Source organism: Zootoca vivipara, chromosome 3, assembly GCF_965207765.1.
Source record: "Zootoca vivipara chromosome 3, rZooViv2.hap1.1, whole genome shotgun sequence".
Classification (NCBI taxonomy): Eukaryota; Metazoa; Chordata; class Lepidosauria; order Squamata; family Lacertidae; genus Zootoca; species Zootoca vivipara.
In genome coordinates, this window is record NC_142586.1 from 35,734,378 (window position 1) to 35,760,046 (window position 25,669).

Here is a 25,669-nt window from a genome sequence, read left to right on the forward strand (position 1 = left end):
TGATTAATACATTTAAACCTAAACGGTTAGTAAGCTAAAAAATCTTTAAACTGGTTGGCAGCCTCAAAAACTGTGCATATTAAAAGTGAGAGTGTGGATAACATAGCAGAAAATGGATTGTTTTAATCTTTATTACATTCCACTGCTAGGTTTATTTTTGCATAGCTAATCAACCATGATTCTTCTGAGATTAGGGAGTATAACCCAGAATTTATGTCAATGGGTTCCCCCCTCCCCCTACTTTTTATCCATATGCCTTCTGATTCTCTAGAGCAGGCATGTCAAACCTGCGGCCCTCCAGATGTTTTGGCCTACAACTCCCATGATCCCTAGCTAGCAGGACCAGTGGTTGGGGAAGATGGGAGTTGTAGTCCAAAACATCTGGAGGGCCGCAGGTTTGACATGCCTGCTCTAGAGTAACAGACTGAAACTATGGGAATTTGATGGCCACAGCATGTACTCTGCAAATTAACCAAAGGTTATTTAGAGTTTTAATGATTAGTGGTGTTAATTAATGAGGAAACTACAATAACAACAGTTTTAGCAGTTTTAATGTCTTTCCAAAGGAAAGCACTTATTGTTTCAGCCAACAGAGAAGCAAGGGAATTTAAGCCATTTCAATAGCCTATGTGAAATATAACAGTAATCACAAAGGACACAATCCAGCCAGAGTTAGTACTTTAGAAGTCCCATTGATTTCAGTGGCAGAGTTGAGTACATTCTTAAATGCATCTGATCTTGGACCACCTCTTTGATTTCTATTAGCACATTACTTAGCACCACAATTAAAAAGAACTCCCCCTCCCATGATGTTGCTTTGTGAAATCCCACAGCTTTCTTTAGCAAAGCAGCAATGACATATTCATATGCAAAAGAGCTCTAGGAGCTTTAGAAATGTGTTATTGTTTCCTGAAATCAGTAGGTGTCAATTCTTAATCAGTGGGTGTCAATTCTTTCATATACATACAGTTTGATTATTAAGTCGAGTAAGCACTATTTCAGATCAGATCAACAGAAGTGCTGAATAGAAAGACACATATGAGTTGATGATGAATATGATCATACAGTCATGTTCATAAATTTCCTTTCCAGAATCTGTGGGCGTCAGGAGAATATATTTACTGGTAATTGATCTCTAAAGCCATCATCCAGTCCCACTGAAATTAGTCTAACTTCAGCTAACTTCAGTTCTTCCCTAAGTAGAGCTTAGCTGTATGCAGCCCATCAACTCATGCCATGCATGATGGCACAAATAAATACACAGGTACTGTATCATCCATTGGCCATAACAAAGGAGTGAGAATAAAATCTGTACGTTATGTCGCAAACATCAGGAAATTGGACTCAACTACCACTTCCCACCCATGAAAGTCCCTTTTCAAGAGATGTGTGTGTGTGGCAGCCACTTTTATGTCCATCAGCTTTTCCAGATATTCTTCAGTGTCATTCTTCAGGGGGGCTGGAGTCTGACTCAGGAGAGGGGGTTCAGTGATTTGTGGGGGGACTGTTCCAGCCAGAAGACGAGTGGGAAGCAGGGGAAACTTCAGTGCTAAAGGGTGGAGCACAGGATGGGTTGGAAAAAGAGGAAGAAGAGGTAGATCAGGCAAGTGACTGGCCAGATGATTCCCCAACCATTCCTGCATCATTCTTCTAGAACCAGGAGGGGATTGAAATGGGATTACAAAGGAAGTTGCCATGTAGGCGCAGTCTCCGTTGAGCGATGGCACATAAACTAGTGGAAAGGGAATGGTCCCCGGTTGTTGCAACTGCTCCATAGAGCGTAGACCTGGCAACAGCTGCCTAGACACTAGATCAGGGCTTTCCAAACTTTTCAGGTTAGTGACTTTTTAGACATGCATTGTTTTGCAACACAGTAATTCAGTTTTACTAGCAAATCAGAGGTTGAATCAATTTCCACCCCCGGGAGGAGTGCGGGGAGTATTTGCGCAACACACACACTGCAGCCAACACGTGTCGCGACACACAATTTGGAAAGCTCTGCACTAGATTGTTGTGCGTCGGTATCCAAACAAGGGCGTACCCACCATGGGGCAAGTTAGGGCAGCTGCCCTACTCTAGAAGCCAGCTGGCAGCTGCCCCTCTCTAGAAGCAAAAGGACGCAGCGAGGGAGAGGAGGGGAGAGAGCGCAACACCCTCCTGCTGGAGCTCGCCCGGGCTGCCTCCCCACAGCCTTCGCTCGTTCAGCTCATTCTGCCGCTGCTCTTACTAGAGCAAACAAGGAGGGGGGAATGGAGAACCAGAATTGGAAGAGCTGGGGTGTGGATTAAAACACTGTACGTAAAACACCACACTCACTCTGATGTTCCTCCCAGGGATCTCGGTGGGAGGGAGGGGGGAAGAGAGCGAGAGCGAGAGAACTTGAAGCTGGCTGCTGAAGGATTGAAGTCTCTCTCTCTCTCTCTCTCTCTCTCTCTCTCTCTCTCTCTCTCTCTCTCTCTCTCTCTCTCTCTCTCTCTCTCTCTCTCTCTCTCTCTCTCTCTCTCTCTCTCTCGCAAAGAGAGGAGGCTGGACAGGGCGAGCCTTCCAAAGCTCCTGTGCCAGTATTTAAGATACAATTTGTTTCCTTGTTTCAGGTAGCAAATGGTCGGCACCACAGCATTTACTCTTGTCCTTGGGGAGGGGGGATCTTTATCAGTTTAATGAAACCTCCAGCGATAATGAGGTGTGAAAGGAGTTCCGTTTTAACTGGGTGGTTTTGCATAAGGAGGCTTGGAAGGCATGGGAATGCAATGGTGTTATATCTTTCCCAATTGTCCTCCCTCCTTTGTGTCTTTTATCATCCAAGCTGTTTGGGCAGCCACTGTGTGATGTGATCTTAAAAGATGTGTGTTAGAAAGGGTGGGCATGGATGTCTCAGTTTTCTCTTTCAGCCTTAAAGGGCCAGCACCCCTTTATTGCTATAAAGCAGGCATGTCCAACAGGTAGATCATGATCTACTAATAGATCACTGGACGTCTGTGGTAGATCACTGGCTCCCCCCAAAGAAGCTCAGCAACTTTGGCTCCCCTAAAAAAAGCTCTACATCTTTGCCCTGAAGCCCCCAAAACAGGGCTTTCCTTCCTAAAAAAAAGCTAAACTTTGACCTGAACCCCCTAAAACATGGATGGCTTTCCTTCCTAAAAAAAAGCTCAACAACCTCAACCTGAACCCCCAAAAGGAGGTAGATCAATCACTGCCAGTTTTTAACTCTTGGAAGTTGGCCACCCCTGCTATAAAGAGTCTGCATGTAGCTTCATTCGAAGCGATGGTATGTTGGCATTGACAACAGATATTTTTTATGTTGTTATGTATTACGGTTTTTAGTTTCTTTGCTGTCTCACCAATAGAAAAACCTGGGTGGTCACTGTTAGGGAATTTTATAGGGGGGGCACCCAAACGAGGCTTCATTTGGGAATCAAGATTGGCACAAATGCCCTCAAGGGGACCCCATTTGATCCTACAACACCACTCTAGTATTGCACCAACACGAACCCCCTCAAGATCAAGCCCTGTGTAATAAAGGCTCCCTTTCCTACCCTTTCTCTGTTGCCTGAGACTCTATGTAACCATATTTCTTTATGAATGAATACCGTGTATCTTTATTTCTAAATGAAACCCCCTTTTGCTACTCTGGCCAAGGGCTCTCAGGGATGCAGGGAACAGCCATAATCCTTTAAGCAAGAGGTCAGGTAGCCAGGGTGGTGCTCCTCTGCATATCCATAATCCATTCAGGTACCATCTCCTGCCATTCCCAACCCTCTGAAGCCAGAGGCAATACTCACACCTGGACCCATTGCCCCCCCCCCCGCCAGGTACTCAAGGATCCCCTCCCAGATACTTACTGGTACTTGCTTAACAATGTCCTGGGACATCGTGCATTGTTACCTTATGTTAATCCTGTTTACCTCCTGTTTACCTGTATGCTAATGCCCCTTGCCCCTTGCCCTTTTCTGACGTTTTACCCTGTCACAAGTGATGTATGTATGATGCTTTCGATGTACATTATGGGATGGTGGTGGGAACTTTTAAAAGTTCTTGCAGCCCTGTTCATGGTGTTCAGTCTGGCATTGAACCTGCTGCGCAGTAATAAACCTTGCTGTTTGCTCCGGATCGTGGCTGGACTCCTTCCTTTTATACTCTGCAACGACCACAGGCCCTTGCCTGATGAGCTGGGTGGCTGAGCATTCTCGCACCCAGAATTTTGCCCTAACAGTCGCTTTTTATCTTTGGGCGATGCTCAGAACAAAACAGGAAGAAAGCAGGTGGTGGACTTTTGGGGGAATTGGAGTCCTTTTACTTCTTCTTCTCTCCTTTAGGAGGAATATAACTTTCCATCTCCCTCTCATAACGAACTTTGCCACTGTTTGCCATGTCTTCAAACTTGCCTATTTGTTTTGCTGACATTGTCCACCATTCAGACGATTGGGTTGCATTTCGCAGGGCAGAAGAGTCCGGACCTTGGTGTATTCAGCTTGCTAGGCTTACAGGAATCCGGACGTATGAAAGGGGTCGGTCTCGCTGTGGGCAGGATTCCTGCATTACCGGGAGGGTTGGACTAGATGACCCTGGGGGTCCCTTTCAGGCCAGCTCTACAGGATTTCTGTGAGGGGTTCAAGTGAAAGGAGCGGCTGTAGATAGTTTCTGTGCTTCAGGCTGCTATCCTATACAGGCTTACCTAGGCATGGATTGATTTCTTAAGATGGTTGTGTGAAAATTATTATGGACAAAGTATAATTATGTAGCGCCTGTATTGTAGGCTCAGCTTATAAATATGTGTAAATAAGCAATACATCATAAAGACACCACTATCTCCACTGTGGAAATATGAACCCTGGGTAAGTGCCTTGGCCCCTGGAATCTCACTGTTGTGGATATTGGGGTGGCATGGAACAATATTAAAACTTGCAGTTTGCCCCCCTCCTCCATTCCCTCAATACTTTTCATATAATCATAGAATCACAGTACTCCAGGTGAGGTCTGACCAGGGCAGAATACAGTGGTACTATTACTTCCCTTGATCTAGATACTATACTCCTATTGATGCAGCCCAGAATGGGATAAGGCAAAAGATGGGATAAGGAAAAAGCAGGCAATCTTTAATTTATTTCTGTACAGCAGGCTTTGCTAAGCTGATTCCCCTCCGTGTGCTTTGGACTACAACTCCCATCTGCCTCTGGCAGCGCAGTTGTGGTCCAAAGCACGTGGAAGGTGCCAGGCTGGCAAAGGATGCTGTTCATTCATAATATGAGTGCCCATGTGCGTAGTATGGGATATGCCTTGTCCTTGCTCTTGCGTAACCACAGCTGGTCCTCAGCAGGCTCATTGAGAATGTCCCTTTTTATAGCTGCTTGTCCTGACCTTTCTCTGATCCTCCTTATTATTTCCCTGGATTTCCCCTTTTGGTGTTATTAGACTGGAGTCAGTTTCACCTGGGCTCTGTAGCCCCACCCACATCCCCACTTTGTGACACCTCCCCTCCTGTGCCTTGGCCCCGCCCCTTGCCCCTCCCCTCCCATGCCTTGGGCCCACCCCTTGCCCCCCCCTAGTTTTGATCCTGGGTACGCCCCTGTATCCAAAGCCAACTCAAAACAATATAAAGAGATGTAGGAGTGTGGAAAGTGTTTTAGGGCTGTCATAAAGCCACAGTTCTAACAAAACAAAACAAAACCTTGTTTTACATGGTGCACACAGGTTTCAAATCAAGCACTGTCTCACTTGTTTGTGAGAAAAGGAGGAATGCGTCCTTCTGCGGTATATGGTGTATAAAGGGTTAAAAGAAACTGTAACCATTGCTTCTCCTGTGGGCTGGTGGGTAGGATTTGTGTTGTGTTTGTGTTTCAGCCCCCCAGCATTTCAGTTCTGGGTAAACTGGCCTCAGAGCCGGTCCTGTTCATTCTCTGTTTAACGAAGCCACTGTTCAGTTGTTCCTTTGGCATCTGTTGTTGTGCACAGTGAACAGGAAGCTGTGCAACCCTTTGGGTAGTTGCACTAGGGACCCACGTAAGAATATTACGTACATCTTCTAAGATGGAGCCTGCCATATGGGCTACTTAGAAAAATTAAAATATTGACTTTAAAAACAAATCAAATCTGTTGTCAAGTTAATCAGGAACACCCTCTAAATTAATTGGGAGGTTCTTATCTGAATAAATGTTGTGGCCTTAATATAAGATGTTAATTCCATTAATTAATTGGAGGGTGATGTTACATTCACAGTTGACCTTAGCTTGAAACACACCTAGTACAGTGTTCTAGTTCAGCGTTGCCTGCCTGACCTGTGGGTCGTGACCTGCAAGTAGGTTGTGAAGCCTGCGCATGTGAGTCATGGGTTTTACTATAAGCAAATCCAAAACAATTACCATATTGCTTCTAATCCTTAACTGGTATAATAATACCTCTTCCAACTTTTCGTTTGGTTGGCATATTAGAATGCTGTGCTGACACTTGCGGAACAAGCCCTTAAAAACTTGGGGGACGCTCTCTGGTGGATGGCGGCAGGTCCAATGACACTTCACCACAAGGTACTCATACAGGGAATATCTTTTGGCGAACAGTCACCAGATCAGCTGCCAAGGTTAGTTAATAGTTTAGCCAAGGCTGATGTGAAGTTTGCTTAGTCGTGGTTTGTCTACTACTTTTGTGCTGAAGAAACAGATAAGTTTGGGTGTGAAACCCATTTGCAACTGATGTCACAATGTTGTATTTGTGCAAAAAGAACAACAATGCATTGAACTGCAATGTGTTAGGACCTTCAGAGCTTGCTGACGAAGCAATACCCAGATAGCTGCTGCTATTTGGTAGTACACGTCTACAAGAGACAGGTTTTTCAGCAATGACAGGCATGAGAACAAAATTAAGTGGCACACTATCTATAACTAAGGATCTAAGGATCTATATCTAACAGCCATCAAACCACACACTGGCCTACTCATTGACAAAAGCCAAGATTAGCCATCCCATTGATACTTTCCAACATAGACTTTAGGATGAATAAACTATTAACATTACAGTATTCGTAATTTCTGTATTTAACACGGCTTTAAGTTTTAAGAATAATTTTTGTAGTTTATGAAGCAATATCCTGCAATAAGGTTATTAGTGTTCTTGCATTCCTATGAAAAGAAACCTGTGAATAACTTGGTAAGTACTACAGTGGTGCCTCGACTTACGAATTTAATCCATTCCGAAGGCACCTTCGTAGGTCGAAAAATTCGTAAGTCGAAAAATGCCATTGGAAATGCAATTTCCCATAGGAATGCATTGGAAACGGAAACATTCGTAAGTCGAAGCAACCCTATCTAAAAATTCGTAAGTCGAAAAATCCCTATCTAAAACCACGGCGGTTTTCTTTCAGATGTCGAGACATTCGTAAGCGCGCGGCCATTACCCCCATTCGTAAGTCAAAAAATTCAGTTGTCGAGTCGTTCGTAAGTCGAGGTACCACTGTATAAATATTTCAACAATTAATTAACATGTTAACTACTTAACATTAATCTGTTAAATAGGTTTTAGCTTGGATGTGTCACATAACGGTTATGAAATAGGCAAAACAAAAACAAAAAACCCCAGCAAGGCAGTTAAAATGATTGCTACTGAAGATCTAAAAATTCATGTGACAAAAAAAATAAATCAATGACTCACTCTAGGGAGTAAATTTGGAGTTGTGGGTTACCATACCAAAAAGGTTGGGAACCACGGTTCTAGTATTCCAGACATAATATAGTACCTGGACTGCACTTAACCCTACCAATTAAATTTCCCCCATACTGATTAAAATTACCATTTGCAGTTTTAAACCTCCTGTGTGCAAATCCTCCAATTAAAGCAATTAGAGTTTTTAGCCCTCATATTACCTAGCTACAGTTAGTTACTGAAATGCAGAAGTGTAATAAAATGAGAATAAGCTCAATTAGCAAATAAAACACCTAATTATATAATAATCGAGAACTAGCTGGCCTGACGTTTCCTTTTCTTACTCAAGCACTGATTAAAATAAGTTAATGTCAGTTCTACAGTTCCATGATTACTTTAATTGGGATGGTCTGATTAGAAACAATAGTGCTAGATTTGCCCCACAAGTTTAAGATAACACAATCACTTAGAACCAAGGTTCCATTTATGCTTGATGCTTACATGGGAGCCCCATCCATTTCCATGAAGGATCCCTGTTTCAGCAATGTATGGTGTAAAATTTTCCACAGAAAAAAAAACCAAAATGGAAGATTTTGCAGTGCTTTACATGGGGGGGGGGTCAATTTTGTATGCTCATGAGTAACAATGAGTGGGTGCCGAATACAACTATAATAAATGGCAAGCTTGGTGATGTCAAAGTTTTTTGTTTTGTTTACTAATTACAAAAGGAAATAAACTTGCTAAATTAGATCACTCTCAAGGGCATCAGAAAATATTCCAGTAAAAACGGAACTTTTCCTGATACAAATTAGCTTATGCAAATTAGCTTAGTTCAAAACCTAGTTCCAATATCTGATGGAACTCAAACTCTGCCTGGAATGTAAGGTCCAACAAATTCTTCAATTGCCTTGCAGACAACTTAATTTCCCAGAAGGCGGAAGAAACAGCAAATGGATCATCTATTTTGGATCTGGTCCTCACCAAGAGGGAGGAACTGATCGACAAGGTGGAAGAACCTTGGGAAGAAGTGGTTCAGATGCAAGAGAAATCTGAATGTAGTCAGATATGCACTCTGCACTTGATTTCAAAAAGCTTAAGGGACTACTGGTTGAGATCCTATGGTCAGAAATACTCAAGAGAAGGAAGTCCAGGCTACCTTAAGACAAACCAGTATCAGACTTGAGTAAGAATTTCCTCAATACATTTGCTCAGTACACATTTGCTTAGTGGCAAGCTCTGCAAAGGATATGTCCTAATATTAGTACAGATTATACATCCTAAACTGAAAGGCTGGATGCTAATAGTATACTAAAGAAATATGAGTTCACTGTTTCTTACTCTTTACAAATATATTGGGTATTAGTCTAAGAAAAAAACAAACAGTAGGAAGCATTTAGGGAGTAATTTCACTTTTAGTTTTCCTGGTTGAGATGTCCTAGTAGTTTATTACATGGATTATAAAATATATGCTGTGTTCTTACTAGAATTTAAAACTGACTCATACGTTTCTATGGAAGAGGATTCTTCCCATGTGGCTGTTTGCACAGTCTCCTTAAATCTAGCTATTTCTTGGAAGCACGGGAGCTCCAAAGCATTTTCCTTTTCTGTACGGGGGTCCCTGTTCATTTTGACAGAGCAAAAATTCTACCTTTTCAAAAGGTGCCTCTTCCACTTATATGAATGGTGAAAATTGCTCACATGAGAATTTCTCATATACTGTATATACCCTGTTTCTCCGAAAATAAGACGTAGCCATAAAATAAGCTGTAGCAGGATTTTTAGGCATTCAAGGAATATAAGCCATACCCCGAAAATAAGGCATAGTGATAGGCACAGCAGCAATGCCAGCCATGGCAGGAGGAGGTGGAAAAAATTAAGACATCCCCTGAAAATAAGCCATAGTGTGTTTTTTTGAGGAAAAATAAATATAAGACGGTGTCTTATTTTTGGAGAAACACGGTGTATATATGAGAACCTATGAAACTCCGAATCAGATAGTACACATTGAGCATGTAAACTTCCTTTATAGGATTAATTCTAGGATTCTGTGCTTCTGTGTAGTGACTCTTTCAACAAAGGGTATTTTACTGGGATTCCATGTGCTGGAATATATTCCATTTGCTTCAATGTAGGCACTGTGAGAAGGACCCAGGTGGCGCTGTGGTTAAACCACTGAGCCTAGGGCTTGCTGACCAGAAGGTTGGCGGTTCGAATCCCTGTGACGGGGTGAGCTTCCGTTGCTTGGTCCCAGCTCCTGCCAACCTAGCAGTTCGAAAGCACATCAAAATGCAAGTAGATAAATAGGAACCGCTACAGCGGGAAGGTAAACGGCGTTTCCATGTGCTGCTCTGGTTTGCCAGAAGCGGCTTTGTCATGCTGGCCACATGACCTGGAAGCTATACGCCGGCTCCCTCGGCCAATAATGCGAGATGAGCGCGCAACCCCAGAGTCGGTCACGACTGGACCTAACGGCCAGGGGTCCCTTTACCTTTACCTAGGCACTGTGAACATGTCACTTATCCATTTCAGTCATATTTGTTTCATTCTGATCCTACAAGTGAAGATGACAAGATCATTTGGCATGTCAGATATTGTTGAGAATATTTACTGCTAGATAGATTCCATTTCTAGTGATTTTCCATATATTTGCTTAATCTAATAAATCATCTAGATATGATGTTATTACTACCATATAAATAGCTTAGGCTGGCCTAATGGGTGCAAGTTTTAAAAAGAAACTTCTCAACGATCATGTGCGTTGTTTACTTTGGCTTCTTAAAAAGCATTTCCAGGAACTTGATAATGACTTTTTCTTATTTTGTATCTATCATGAATGGGAACCTATAGAGTTTCTATAAACAGTTTAGTAAAGTTTATGAACCTCATCACTAAAATGACAGCAGTTGCAAAGTACAGTAGTACCTCGGGTTACAGACGCTTCAGGTTACAGATGCTTTGGGTTACAAACTCAGCTAACCAGGAAGTGGTTGCTCCAGGTTAAGAACTTTGCCCCAGGATAAGAACGGAAATCGCGCACCAGTGGGAGGCCCCATTAGCGAAAGCACGCCACAGGTTAAGAATCATTTCAGGTTAAGAATTAAGTTCTTAACCTGAGGTACCACTGTAGTGTAGTAAAGTCCAATGAACTTGGTAGCCTGCCAAAATTGTGGCCCCCAGAGCACAACATCAAAAACAAGACTCCTCTTCTAACTGGACAGGCAAAGGCAGTATCTCGTCTCTGAGGTCACACTGAGCTTCAGAGTCGCTGAAAGGCAACAGAAAGCCTGGGTGATTTTTGAGTCCCTCTGAAGCTCATGGACTCTCTAATCCCAATTCTCCAAACCTTCCTCGCTTGCTCACTTCCTTCTGCCAATAGTGCACATTCCAATTTGTTCCTGGGCCTCATGAGAGTTTCTGCTTTGGTTCTGTTTTCTCCTTAACATCTCCTTTCTTCAGTTCTATCTCGCCACGAGCCATAGTTTCCTTAGGCCCCTATTTTTAGCCAATTGCCTGCTTTGCCCAACTTCCTCCAGCAATCTTTTCTCTCTCTTTCCAATAACATCCAGTCCCTCCTGTGCATTGTTAGATTTCTTTGCACGTGTCCTTGCTCCGATTTCCTGTCTCCAATGCAGAGATTTCAAAAGCAGCGTAATGTCGTCAGAGAATTCTGGACAGTTTTTAATGTGAGTTGGACTCTTATTTGCTCCAGCTTAGCCAGCAAGGGGGGAACCTTTTTCAACCTGTGGACTGCATTCCCTTGTGGGGGTGCCAAATGTAGGTGGGACCAGGCAAACGAAATGGGTGGGACAATATATGTGAGTCTTAACTCTGTAGAGTAGGCTACATTCCAGCCAGACAAATGTGAGACATTTCTACAGCCCCCCCCCCCCACCTCCAGCTATGCAAACAAGAGGCATTGTCAATGCTCAAGGAAACTTTCCAACCAGGCAAAAGTACTGGAAGAGCCAGAAAGGAGTGAGGTTTGGGAGAAGAGATGTGGCCTGGGGAGATTTATGAGAGTCAGGTAGAGAGGCCTATTGGGCAGCATTCAGTCTCTCCCCCCCCCCCTCAGCTTGATGTTTATTTTATTTTGTAAAATTTATGTACTGCTTGATTATACGGACAGGGATGGTCTCCATCCCTGAGCTTAGCCAACCAACGTCAGAAGCTTCAGAAACTACAAGCACATCACAAAGTAGGCTTTAAAGCACTTTGACGGGAAAATGCTATACAGCTATGTTTTAATAAATTAGCTGGTCGTCTTTATCCTCTAATCAACAAAGAAGTGGTGCTTGTGAAAGGTAGACTGTTTAGCAGTAGACGGCTCCCTTCAGTTGACTGATTAAGGAAGTGTGGTTTCTTACAGAGTAAAAACATGAGTAATGTATTGAGCGGGGAGGGGGATAAAAGGTGGGTCACCACTTTCTTTGCCGATAATTCCTGTGCTTAATATATTTTTCATGCTTGCTTACTAATGTGGCCCTACAGCAGTCCCCATCCTGTAAGGATAACAAATTAGCCGCCTGATACAGAACAGCTTTATCCTGGACATGGAAATGTTTGCACCTGCCAAATAAAACATAAATCTTATCCTCTGTTTCTTTGACAAACTGCTTAATAAGCTTTTTCAAGTACTTTTGTCTGCTGAAGCTAGCTCACGAACCCTCAATCATTTCAAACCAACACAATGCTGATAACCTGGAAGCCGATTTCTGTTGGAAGTTGTGTCACTGTACATCTGTTTTCAATATACTTGTTCTGACCCTGACTATTGTGAGGCCTTGGGGCAAGTAACTGTGTGTGTCACACACACACACACACACACACACAATCCTACCTGCACTGATCATCAAAAGCATGGTCAAATAAAAATGGTTTTAGAATGCTTCAGAAACAGGCTTGATTGGAGTAGGTCTCCATCAAATGGCAGTTGCATAGGTGCTGAGTTCAGAGTCAACAATTTTAAAGTGATTTAAAGGTGGCACTATAGCATAACAGTTTCCCATGGAGGGGGAGGACTAGGAATGTGGCTGGCGTACTCCCTCCGCCCTTCACCCGCACTACAGTTTGCCGTTATGACATCTGAAAAAGCAAACTAGTGGTTTGACCAAACCCTCCCAACCAAGACAGCAAGATTCAAGCGCAAACAGCAAATTGTGGTTTCACAAACCAAGAAGTGCATGCAAGGGAGAGAGGAAGTGCAGGGCACCACTTTCCCAGTCCTCCAAACCGTGGTTTGGAAGGTGGGAAAATCTATCATCTGAATGTAGCTGCTAACTCTGAGATAGCCCCAGTAGCTCTGGTTCCCAATGCAGAACATCCAAATGGTGCCATCTGTGGTGATAAAAACATAACATAAATAATATATGTGTTTTCCTTGAACCATACCCCAAAATTTGCTGCCTAAAGCTGCTTCCTTTGTCTTGCCTAATTATAGGGCTGGCCAGGCATCAGTTTCTTTCATTTCACTACCATCTCTTGTCAAACAAATTCTGCAGGGATTTGAAACACCGCAAAAGCCTCCACAACCTGTTTGATCGGAGACCACTGTACAATTGGAGGTGGGCGATGTTCATGCAAGCAGTGACTTTTGCAGCAGTATCCCATATTTAATTCTCTGGAGAAAGAAAAAATGGCTTCAACTTGACATTGGAGATTTATGTTTGGCTAATCTGGCATCTTTTTATTTGATGAAAAGCAGAAGTAGGGGGAAGGCAGAATTTTAAAATGGGCCATGGTGGTTGGTAAAAGGTTCATCCTAATACATGCACCCCATGCCATTTCCCCACCTTAAATTGCTCCTCCTCAAGCTGCTGCTAGTTGTAGAGGTGAAAAAGACAGTTCAACACAGTACAATCTGCACAATCCCATGCAAGTGCTACCTGTCCGTAGAAAACAAAAAGCACGTAAGAGAGAAATGTTCCAGGTTTGCCATCTCCCAGAGGAGCTACTTTTCTATGTGTAGAGAGTTTTGGAGGTTGTTTTTGTTTGTTTGTTTTTTGTTTTTGTTTTTTTGTTTTTGCAATCTTCTCCCTACAGCCTTGTGTTATGTGAAAATTCAATCTTTTTCAAAGCTTCTGATGTCACATGCAATGCAATCCTTTAGATTTTACAAAACCCCAATTTTATTTCAGCTGCTTGAAATTGAATTAAGCCAATACTGACAAGTATTTGCTTCTGTTTTCTGTGCTGTTGACTTCACTGGCTGTATTTCTTATTCCCCCCCCCCCCTTAGGAGTCTGTCATGATTGTTGTCTTTGGTTTGGAGTTTATCATGCGCATCTGGTCTGCTGGCTGCTGTTGTCGGTACCGTGGATGGCAGGGAAGGCTGAGATTCGCAAGGAAACCATTCTGTGTAATAGGTAAGTTTTTTAACCATGGCTAACCTTGTTATGAACTACAGCATTGTCACAGAAGGGCAGGACTGCATTGGCTATTATTTTAATTCAGATCCTAGATTACATTTGGCTATGCCTTTGATGGGTACATGGATTGTCCATAATTACCAATAGAAAAGAAAAAGATATTGCTCTGGAATTAATATATGCATCTGGTCAACTAGATTATGGTGGCCTGCAGGTATACCTGGAAGAAGCAGGTTATCTGGTCACATCTCAGCCTGGTTTCAGGCACAATTTTAGCGCCAAAACAGTCTTGGTCACCCTGATCAATGGCTTTGATCAGAGACAGGGGAATGCAACTCTATTGGTTTTCCATGATCTCTTAATGATGGCATAGGGAACCTTCATTCTGCAGGCCTAACTTAACCCAGCATTTGTTTTATTCAACAAAATTTATATACCACTTGACTGGAATAAAGCGTCTGTTTACAAGAAATATTTGGCCTATGAGGTCGTTCCCCCCCAAACCGCACCCACCTGCTCTGCATCTGACATCACGTTGGTCTTCAGCTTATGGGTTGGGACCCACTAGCAGGACACAGCCTGATCCAAGGTGAGTCACAGCAGGAACAGTACCACCCTACCAATATATGATAAAAGAAATGGGCTCCCAAATGTAAAAGTAGGTCCTGCTTTAAAGTGTGCTCCTGGTTGTGCATTGGCAAGAGAGGATTGCTGAACTGGCACAAAGAGCAAACCACCTGGGATCAGTGTTTCCATGGGGGTCTCCAGTGTGCAGCCAATTCCAGCAGAAAGTGGAGCTTGAAGTCAGCACCTTTTAGCTGATAGGCATGGACTTCCACACTCTGGGATTGGCCATGCTACGAAGTTCCCCATAGGCAACTCCGAAGCCAGCTGACCCTTGAAGGAGCTTGCAAAGAGCCAAGGAGAGCTCTTGTAAAGTCCTTTGTCCCTTGCAAAGAGCCCTCCCTACTCAGTGCTTTGAAGCAGTGCACCAAAGCAAGGCACACGACTTTGTTTTTAGCCTCGCCTAGCCATAGAGCGAATATTTCAGAATCAAATGTCCCAGGAAACATGAATGTCATGCAAGAGAGATTAATTCAAGGAGATTAATTCATGTTTGTTCAGTTTACGCAGATCAGTTTCCTCCTCTGGCTTGGGGACTTTTCAGGGGCAAAATACTCCCCATCAGACTATATACCATATGTCACACCAGCATTAGGTCTGGGAGGAAAAAAATGAGAAAGTGGCATCTAAGGAATTAATAGTATCTATGGTGATGCCTGCTCTCAGGGTAGTAAACAACATTTGGACAATTTCAGAACTTTTGACATTGAAGTTTTGGCAAAATAAAAAGCTAAAGCAAAAACATTTGATTTTTTTATATATATAGTGTGATATGATTTTTTTTATCATATACACATCAGGGACATATACATCAACATTTATTAAAGCCTTTCCTCAGATTATGGAAAAGAGACTAAGTACTGTAATATTATGATGAAGTATTCAGAAAATCCCCAAGTTGCAGTGGATCTTCCATATATGCTTACCTACACATAAAGAAGAAAGGTATGTTAAATGCATTAGCTTCTGTTGGTAATTACAAGGTGTAACTCTATTTTGTTGTTGTTTCTACATTTTTGAAATAAAACATTAAAAAAAAAAATCCCTGTTCGCCCAGGCATTTGGTGATTGAAGGATATTGTTCCTGGCAATTTTTAAGTTATTAGTTGTGAGGATACTTGGTTTGCCTTTAACTGGGCTTTTTTCTCTTATTTCTTCATTGTTTGCTGCCAAGGGCTTCATTGGGAGGAATGTTATTTTTTATCTAAATATTATTAATATTAATAGTTGCCATTACTGATGTCATAGATAGCACATGAAATTGTATATAATTTCATTTCCACAAGCAGCCTGTGAGTAGCCCAAGTATTTGTGACTTCTTGGTTCATTGGCTTTAAATTCCAGATTTTACCAGGGAAATGGAATCTCTCTATCAGCACTCTTGGTCGCATTGGTTCTCATTTGGCTTTAATCTTCATAGAACATAGGGAGCTGCCTTATACCAATTCAAACTACCCAGTGCAATATTCATGATCCATATACCTCAGTCTTCATTATCTATCTAGCTCAGTACTGTTGGCGATGATAGGCAGCAGCTCTCCAGGGTTTCAGACAGGAGGTCTTCCCAGCCCTACCTAGAGACGTCAGGTATTGAACCTGGGATCTTTTGCATCTGAAGCATGTGTTCTATCATTGAGCTGAGGACCTTGCCCCATGAATTGCTCTGTTCCTGGAATGGGAAGGGAAGCAATTTTCCGTGATCCCCTCCCACGGTAAATCTACCAAAGAATAAAATAAGATAAAATAAGGATTAAGGGATTTTCTCAGTATGGTGGAGGGTGTGTACTACATCTCATTAGTGTAGTCGTGGTGGAAATGCTCTGGGAGGGGGGTGCAAAAATGGGGGGATCAAGGAGGGTCAGTTGTTGGGAGGGAGTGAGAAATGGGGTGTGTTATGATCTCTGATCAAACAGGTTTTTGAAACATTTCCTGTAAAACCTGTGAACAGATAGAACAGTGGGGTGAGCAGGCACACTATAGGCAATGATGCCTCCATTATAATCACTTTGGAAAATAAAATGATGATCTGCCTTTACAATCAACCTCAGAGTTTCTTTCCCTTGCCATATTTTCTGATGCAAAATGCTGCTATCAACGTGTTTTCTGCATTTGAGAACAGGGAGAGAAATTGGCAATTCTGCTGAAAGAGATAGTTAAGTCTGCACCTTTGATTGTACCCCAATTATAATTTATAGGTAAGGAACCATGATTTTGAAATACCATGTGTACTTTATGAGCCTTTTTTATTCCATTTTTTGCTCAAGTCTGAATTTTTTGGCTAGTGTTCTGAACTGTTACTAGTTACTGTAAGAAGGCAGAGCCATAACCATTCGATTTCTGGGTAGTCCCACTAAATTTAGCAAAATTATTCTGGAGTAAATGTTTTGTTGATTTGCACACTTAGGCCACAATCCAACTAAGAGCAGCATATGTATAAGTGCATCAATTTCACTCATGCTGAATTGCTGCCTACTTCCTTCCTTGGCGATTTACAGTCTTCCACGTTATATCTCTCTCACTTAGTAGCTGGTGTGCAATCGCAGAGGGTTCAGTCCAGAAATCCATGAGCAGAATTAGCCACTAGATGACAGATAGCCCCTTTAATAAGGCGGCCTTCCATGAACAGAAGGACTTCTTGTATCTGTGCAAAGGCTGATCCAAAGTGGAATGCTAAGATTGGGGAGTCATGGGCTTAATTCATATTGCTAGAGATTTGGGGTAAACCCTAGAAATGAATAAATGCCAGGATTTGGGGTTCTTTGTGATACGCAGGGAGACTATAAACTGCAAGGAGATTCCTGGGCTGGCTGAGGGAAGAGCAGAGCTGTTAGCATTGCAATAGCCATTGAGGGTTGTAACGGATTAGCCCCAGGATGGAAGATTTATTACACCCTGGATTACAAAGAGTTAATCCACCTCCAGCTTAACTGACAGCGCATCTTTAGGAGGCGGGACGGTGGCCCGGTTTAAAAAGGAGGGAATAACCGTTTTGGCAGTTGGAAGAGTGGGAGGGTGGTGACGAAGATGGTGGGGCCAGGATAGTGGTGGTTTAGGTTAGGCTTAGGATAACTTGAAGTTAAAGTCTGACAGAGTTAATGTATAAATGTAACTAAGCTTGTAAACTTATGCATCGTTAACAAAAGAAAAACCAATGTTCTCAATAAAATAAAATTCATCTTCTTTTTGTGCCAAAGAGTATCGTCTTGGCTTTTCCAGCAGCGTATTAAAACTCAAAGAGGTGGAGACTCAGAAAAGGGCAAAACTTACCTAAGGAAAAGGGGATAGTTTGTGTCCTAGAGTCACACAGGAAGGGCAGTATGGTGAAAACCTAGAGTGCCACAAGTTTGCCAGGGTGATATGGCAGACTGATACAGTGAGGATCTGAGTTGAGGGAGTCCCTGTTCTGTAGGCAAGAGGTTGTTCATTCAAATAGCTCTGAGTGTTTGTGAGATCAGGCCACGAAAGCTGGAATTAGACTCTCTTTACTGAGAAGCCCAGAATTGAGGGGTTTATTTTAAGACGTAAGGAATTGAGTGGGGATTGCTTTACCCCTGTACCCTTTAGTCTCATAATCTATTGGCAACGTTGGCGAGGGGGTTCGTCGCAAGGGTCTTCAACAACTCCTTGTCCCAGGTGTGACCAGAGATTGGAGATCTGGAAGGTTGCCAGGGTAACTTCTCTGGGGGAGGGCTCTGGCTTCTGAGAAGAAGAAAGGGAAGATCCATCTGGGCAAGAGTGAAGGAAGGACTTCTGCAATGCTCTGGGCCATGCTGTAAGATCCGGACCCCCTCCAAGCAGACTGAGGGTATAAATAGGTGAATAAACCCTATTTCTTAAAGCACCCCAGTCTCCACTGTGTCTTCTACTCTCAAAAGGGACACAGACCTCGTGTGGGTGCCTGAGATCCCATGCACTTTTGCCACGGCTTGGCAGAGAGAGGGACAAGCGCTGGGCTTTTGTAACACTGGTGTCAGAAGTGGGATCTGGGTTTCCTGGAGAGAAGGCCTAGAAGTCGAAAATGGAGGAAGAAATAACAGCAGTCCTTGAGCAGTTGAAGCTGATGCATGAGCACCAAAGGCAACAACGGGAGCGGATGCGAGAGGACTATGAGCAGCAGGTGCAGCCGCTGAAAGTGTGGGGGAGAAGTCTCCAGGGAGATCAAAACGTGACTCCATGCCAGGAGACGGCGGTGGAAGAAAAAGATACCAAGCTGGCTGGAGCTGAAGAGGGGCTGCTGATTGATATCTCTCTTACTCTCGGGGGGCAAGTGGTGGTGGAAGAGAGCGCCCCAAGAAGCTGCTTCTGATTGACCCCTGGGAACCAGCTGTAGAGGATGGCGAAGAGGATGAGAAAATGGAGGTGCCGGAGAACTTGCAAGGGGAACTGCTAATTGATCTTTCTACTTCCTGGGTGCCTGTTGTGGAAAAAGAGGTGCAGGAGGAGAAGGGCTGGCTGCCTGAGTTGCTATTGATGTTGCCTGGCAAGCTCTTGGGGTCAGTATCTCTCAGCCTAACCTTCCTCAACCACTCCTAGTTGTTCTTGGAGGCAGCTGGGGGAATGCAGATATACTAAAATAGATTAAATAGGAACATGCCTGACACAGACAAGGCTACAAATGAGCCTTTCTCTTACCTTGCTCATGCCAATGCTAAATTAATTGAAATATTAATTTCTAATTAAAAGCATGATACATGATACAGTTTTGAGTGTCAGGCTTTGTTTAAGCAAGTGTAGTACCCCCCTTTAAATAATTGTGTGAATTTAAAGTCCTCTCTACTGACAGAATTGTTGTAGCTAATTAGAAAATTCCATTAGAGGTTATGTGTATATGGGAAAGGTGGTTCTCTGCCCCCTGCCCCCCACCCTTTCTTCTTTATACCTCACTAGATAATTGTTACCTTTTCAGGTCACAACATAGCTGCCAAGTTCTCCCTTTTTTAAGGGAAATTCCCTTATGCTGAATAGGCTTCCTCGTGAGAAAAGGGAAAACTTGGCAGCTATGGATCACAATAGATGAACTTATAAGTTTGAGCAGCAGCCTTCATGCATTTATAAGCAGAATGGCACAAGAGAACTCTTCTTAAAAGCTTATGATTATGATGCTGGGTGCTTTATTTTAACATGGGCGTTTTAACCACGTTCTCAACTTTTTGCTATCATCCCCTGCTTGCACCACCTGATATTAAAATAGCTGGCACGTCTGCTGCTAATATTATTATGCCTTTCAATTGGTTGCATTTGTGGTCAAGCGCAAATTTCCTAGGTCAGCTGCTATAGTAAACAGGTGGGGAGATCAAGGTGGACACGGGTGGCTTATATGATAGTACGACAACAAAGCACCACTGAAGGGGGGGAACTGGATGCCCTTGGGAGGTTGAGGCACAGTGGGTTTGTTCCTGGGGCTGAGTTTACAACTGTTAAGTGGTAGCAGCACCAGCCATGATGCTAGTGCCCCACTGAGTGATGCTATCTAGTGCACATCAACAAACACATCGTACCTTTAGTCTGCTATGTAGTAAAGCTCTTTAGTAAGAGTCTCAGGTTCCAGGTCCCGTCCCCCCAAACCCTATGTACCAGTGCCTTACAGTGGACTTAAGCAGCCCACCAGTAAACTACTACAGATGTTGTTGCTGTCTGCAGATTTCTTGCAGAGGGTACATTCAGAGGGTCTTTTTTCCCCACTCACTCTCTCTCCTGCATTCCTTATTAAGTCCACCAGAGTTTGGTATTTTCAACCCAAGCCAGTACTTCTGTTTAGCGAATTAGTCTGCATGGCAGCTCTGCTTGCTCCTATGCTAAAGGCATGCATCATTGCACATTAATCTGTTTTGTAAGCTACTGGCAAGCTATTCTTTAATCCTTCAGGTGTGTGTTTTACCTCTGATCTGTAGAGACCTGCAAGCCCTCACCAGAACTAATTCAGTTCTGGGCCGTACCTTCAGGACAAGAGGGCATTTGAGAACCATCCAGCATACCAATCATGTCAGTATGAAGCTGGGGAAATCATCCTACTGTAGGAGGATCCAGCTGTGAGGTTCTTGGGGCTGTTCCTTCCCTGCCTTCTGTTCCTTCCTTCTTACTGACTGTTGAGTCATGTTGTGGGTTTCTTGTTTTTGAAAGAAATGCGTTATCTTTCCTGAATTGTGACAAGCGATTATTCTTTATTCCATTCCTTTAATGCTTCCCAAATGTAATTAAAGCAACAACAGCAACTTCAGCTTGTGAGAACAATCCACCAAGACTACCCCCTGTGCAGTTGCGCAATTGAAACAGATTTGAAGTGGGCAAGAGAAGAATGTAAGCAGGTCTGATGCTCTCACCAACACGGGGCTGTTCAAGATGATCCAAGATGTTTTGGTGCTTGAGTCAGAAACTCAAAATTCTGTTCCCCAGTTGCAAGCACAGAATAATAAACTACATCATTGGCCATTTTAATTACCCCATTTATACCTCAAAATCTGCTTCCTCACACTGCCTAGAGGTACGGGCCAGCCAGGTGAAAGGGGTGCAAATGTTTCAGATGCTGTTGTTATTTTTCCAGCCAAGAATTCCTAAATCAAGAGTAAGGGCGCAATCCAGGCTCTGGCCAGGCTTAATGGGACTGCCACGCTGCTCCCACCAGGGCAGAATGTAGTGGGCAGCCAAAAATGCTGTGGATTTGCTTTGGCAATTGGGCTCAATGCCGTCATGTGATGGCAGCAGGGCCAGCTCAGCATTCAGTGGATACTGGCCTGGCTCAGCCCCTCTTTGACCCTTGAATACCCATTTCAGGGATTTCCATAGGCTGTTGATAGTGAGGACCCTGCCAATGGTACTCTCACTCGCACATTCGGCAGGCAAAATGGGGAGTTCCACACTAGCTGAGTGGTGCTGGCATCTCTCTCTGGGTGGGAGTCAGCATGGGTGATAAGAGGGACATTTCTGCCCAACCGAACTCTATGCAGTCCAGCAAAAAGGGGGTTTGGACTGTAGTGATTAGTAGTTCAAATCTGGAAAGAATTTGTAGTATGTCCCCAAGCCAGAGGAGGAGACTGAGCTGCATAAACTGAGCAAACATGAATTAGGGCTTATCCACATTTTCCTCCGCTCTTTCCAGGCAAGGACTGCACTTTAAAACTCTGTGTCCTAGCACCTTTTTCTTTTTGGAACTTTCCTTGCAAAAATCCTGCTCTTTGGCGCCCAATCAGAGCAGAGCAAGTGTCAATCCACGGGAAACCCGAATTGACGATTGCTCCGATTGAGCAATAAAGAATGAGTTATTGTGGGGGGAACTGGAGGTGGGGATGATGACAAAAACCCAAAAAGCTCAAACACAGAGCTTTAAAGCAGGACCTGTGCCTGGACAGAGTGGTGCAAAAGGTAAATGTGGATAAGCCCTCTGTTTCCTCAAAGAAAATCTCTATTGCATTTTGTTTCGGTTTCATGGGACATTTACATCTGAAATGTTTGCCCTATGACTCAGTCAAGGCTGAAAAATACTGAATTGTATACATTTCCTGGGGCAGGAACCCCCCCCCCAATAATTTAAGTCCTTTATACTTATATTTACTCAGAAATAATAACTGGGTGGTGTTCCAACTAAATTGTTGCACTAGCACAAGGATTAGCGTCAGCTCAAGGGGATTTCCCTCTCTCTTGCATGCGCCGCAAGCCATCTCCAAATCTGCTCTGGAAGGTTGGGAGAACCTCCAGAAGAGATTTAGGGGGTGATGGGAGAGGAGAGGGGAAGAACATTCCCTCACAAGGAGAAATCCTTGGGCTGATTGAACATTCTCCTGAGGGCTACTTTCAAAACAACCACTTGCATTCTCGGTTTTTAACCTCTTCTGTGTGTGTACATTTTAAAAATGATCAATTAAGGTAAATGTCTTTGAGTGGTTGCTAATAGCTGGAAAAAGGCAGATAATTTTTTGAGATGAATGAATACAAGGAAGCCCCTTGTTCAGTTTAGGACTGGATTCTTAACCTAGTCTTGTGTACAGTATTTTGAATAGTTGTTTTTAATGGGTTTCACTGATGATTTTATCGTTTTATTGTGTTTGTAAACCATATTGAAGGGTTTTCTTTTTACAATCAATCAGTATATAATTTTTATGAAATAAATGAATTATGTTTAATTTTAAAAAAAAATACATGGGGAAACTAGGATAGGGAAACATTATTCTATCTTGCTTTTTGTGAAAAGGACTGCAACCAGTGCTTTTTTTCTGGGGGTACTCTAGGGTACGCAGTGCCTTTCCCCCCAAATGTTAAAAGTGTGGCATTTACTGTAACAATTTCATGGTGAGTACCGACACTTTTTTATCTAAAAAAAAGAAAAAGCACTGACTGTAACAATAAAATTCCAAGGGGGCAGCATCAAATCTGTTTGTATTTTGAGCCAACACATTCAGTCCAGAGAAGTATACTTGTGCTTCACTTTTCTGCTTCCAATTCCTTGCAGTCCTCAACTTCTGTGTTTGAGATATGAAAGATATATGTTCCACCCCAAGGTCACTACATTCACAAATAGCACTCGATAGCGAGCGTCAAGAAATAGAAAATTGACCATCTGAGCTGCTGGCCACACAGTGAGTTCTGCCAAGAAATACTCTGGGAATTTCTCCTTAAATTCCTTCCAGCTGGCTGCCACGGTGTGACCTTGAAGTAGTCCCATTGTCATGAAATACCAGCACCCGAAGAATGGAGCAAAAAGCTGATCTATTGTTACCTTGATGATGACAACTTTGATGTGTCCAAGTCCTTTTCTCGGGGTTAGTTTGTCTACCAAGGTGTACCAGTAATGTAGGGGCGGTCCCATGGTACATCCCGTTATAAACATGTGAGATGCACGCTCAAGATCCCACTTCCGTTTGGGATTTTGCCTTCGTTCCAAAGACTGCTGAACTATATCTGCAAGTCCCAGCAAGAAACCGCTACTCACTGTATTGGTAATGATAAGGTTCCGCCCTCCAAACAGTGGAGCATAGAAACGGGCCATCGCGGCTAGCTGTTGTATAATACGGGCCCGCATCCTCCTCTCTTTCTCCTCTGAAAGAAATGCATGCAGATCCGGTAACTATGTTGAGAGCATTTTTCCTGAACTTTCAGCCTGCCTTTCCCAGACTGAAGGTATTCTTTTTCAGGGATGGTTGCATTGTGCTTTTAGGAGGATTATTTCATTGTGAGGACCTGAGGAAGAATAATGTTACAGCAGGCATGTATGATGTGTCACAGGAAATACATCATAGTATTCTAGTGAAGAATTTTACTTTTGTGCTTTATTATGATGTCATGGCTGATCTTCAGCATCTTGCACACACGTAGCAGGAAAAGAAATTGCATCAACTGAACAGGTACAAGTAAATATAGCTGTTTCTTACGTCACTTAAGATGAGCAATCCAAAGAAAGCAAACTTTTACTTTGCTTACATCCTTTTTATTTCAACAGAACGTAAATGCACTTTATCTTAATTGGCCCCTTGACTGATGACCCTGAATAGGATACCTATAAAGTAGTTGCTTTTCCACTAAAGAAAGCGTACAAAACAACTTACAAGCAAAAACAAACAAAATAACCTTCAGCTTTCATTATGAAGACCTATACAAAAGAAATCATAGAAAAGTTTTTATAGTTTCAAATTCGATATAATAGCATACCATTAAATAACTTGGAAAATAGCTAGGAAAGGTTTTCAGAAGTCCCTGGCTATTTCAGGTGAAAAAATGTTTTCACTCTTTTCCCTGACCACTTGGTTGCTGCTGCTTCTTCTGCTTTGTACAGTCATTTGTGCTTGTGTAACCCCTCTCTACCCACCTCCACACACCCCAAAAAAGAGAAGTAGCCCAGTGGGCCTTAGGTGATATTACCTTCATAAAGGAGTGGCTCTCACTTTCAGTTCTGGAGGAGGATTAGAATGTACATACAGTAAAATGCCTTCCTTCAAATGCAAAATAAGCAGAGCCATTTACGGTTTTAAAGAAAATAACCTTTGGCATCCTGGGGACAGACAGACAATGGAGGAGTGCAACTTTGGGGGTGAGGTCAAGCTGCTGGAAGGTTGCAGCTGCTGCTGTAGAGACCGATGCGGAAGAGACAAGTTTTGTTGCAGCTGGTGCAGATGAAGGCGTACAGTTGTGCTTCTGCAGATGCTCCATGGTGTTTCTTCTCTCTGCACTCCTCCCAGCAGTCATTTTGCCTCTGGTCCCTGCTATGGATACGCAGCCTGTCTGTCTGTCTGTCTCCAGGCACCGCTGTTGTCCGCAAGGGATTCCCGCATGGCAAGGTTGCTGTTGCCAGCCTTCATGTCACATCTGCAGACCTCTTTATAGGACAGAGTTGGTCTGCCAACAGGCCTGGTACCTGAAGCCATCTCACTATAGAGCATGTTCTTGGGAATCTGGCCGTCTTCCATTCTGTGGGCATGACCAAGCCAGCATAAAGAGTGTGGACATGCTGGGAATGTGGGCTTGGGAGAACATGCATTTGTTTGAAATTCTGCCCTGCCACGTGCAGCAAAGTGAATTGGGCTTGGAAGGCGTTTGGAAAATAGAAGAGCCGAAGCTGATAGAAGGGCTACAGAATTCCTTTGCTAGCTAGAGCTTTCAAGAATTAAAGAGCAAGGGTGGGGCCTGGCAGACAAATCTGGGATTTAGTCTATTATACATAGGTAAGAATAACATTCATTATTCTAACTACTCTTTGTCTCCTGCCACGCCTATGTTTGCTTCTGGCTGTGCTCTGCATTGGGATGTGGCCACAAAGGCATGCATCCCTCAGGCAGAAAATGGTTTCCCATCCAGTTATATGTAACATGTTGCAGCAATGCAGGTGGGAAATGACCTATTCGTGGATGTTTCCTATCCCACATAACGTAAAATACTCATGAGTCTATTCTGAGTATGGCTTTGTTGATATCATCCTGTGTGTATTTTTGTAAATATGTACCTGAAAATGCATGTAGTGTTTGGTTGGTATAAGCATATATTTCACTATTTTAATATCAGAATAAGAGATACAACTGAGGCAGTTAAGTACTGTATATTCCTGCGTATAAGACTACTTTTTA

At 43.1% G+C, this 25,669-nt stretch overlaps 1 protein-coding gene and 1 pseudogene across 1 annotated transcript in view; one reads left to right on the forward strand and one right to left on the reverse strand.

Annotated features, from left to right (window-relative positions):
- Nucleotides 1–25,669, forward strand: part of KCNQ5 (potassium voltage-gated channel subfamily Q member 5) — a 276,747-nt gene that overhangs the window by 197,935 nt on the left and 53,143 nt on the right. The window contains exon 3 of the mRNA XM_035109615.3: nucleotides 13,868–13,994. Coding sequence (XP_034965506.1) covers nucleotides 13,868–13,994 — 127 coding nt within the window. The remainder of the gene's footprint in view (nucleotides 1–13,867; nucleotides 13,995–25,669) is intronic.
- On the reverse strand, nucleotides 23,068–23,634 carry LOC132591850 (mpv17-like protein 2 pseudogene; annotated as a pseudogene).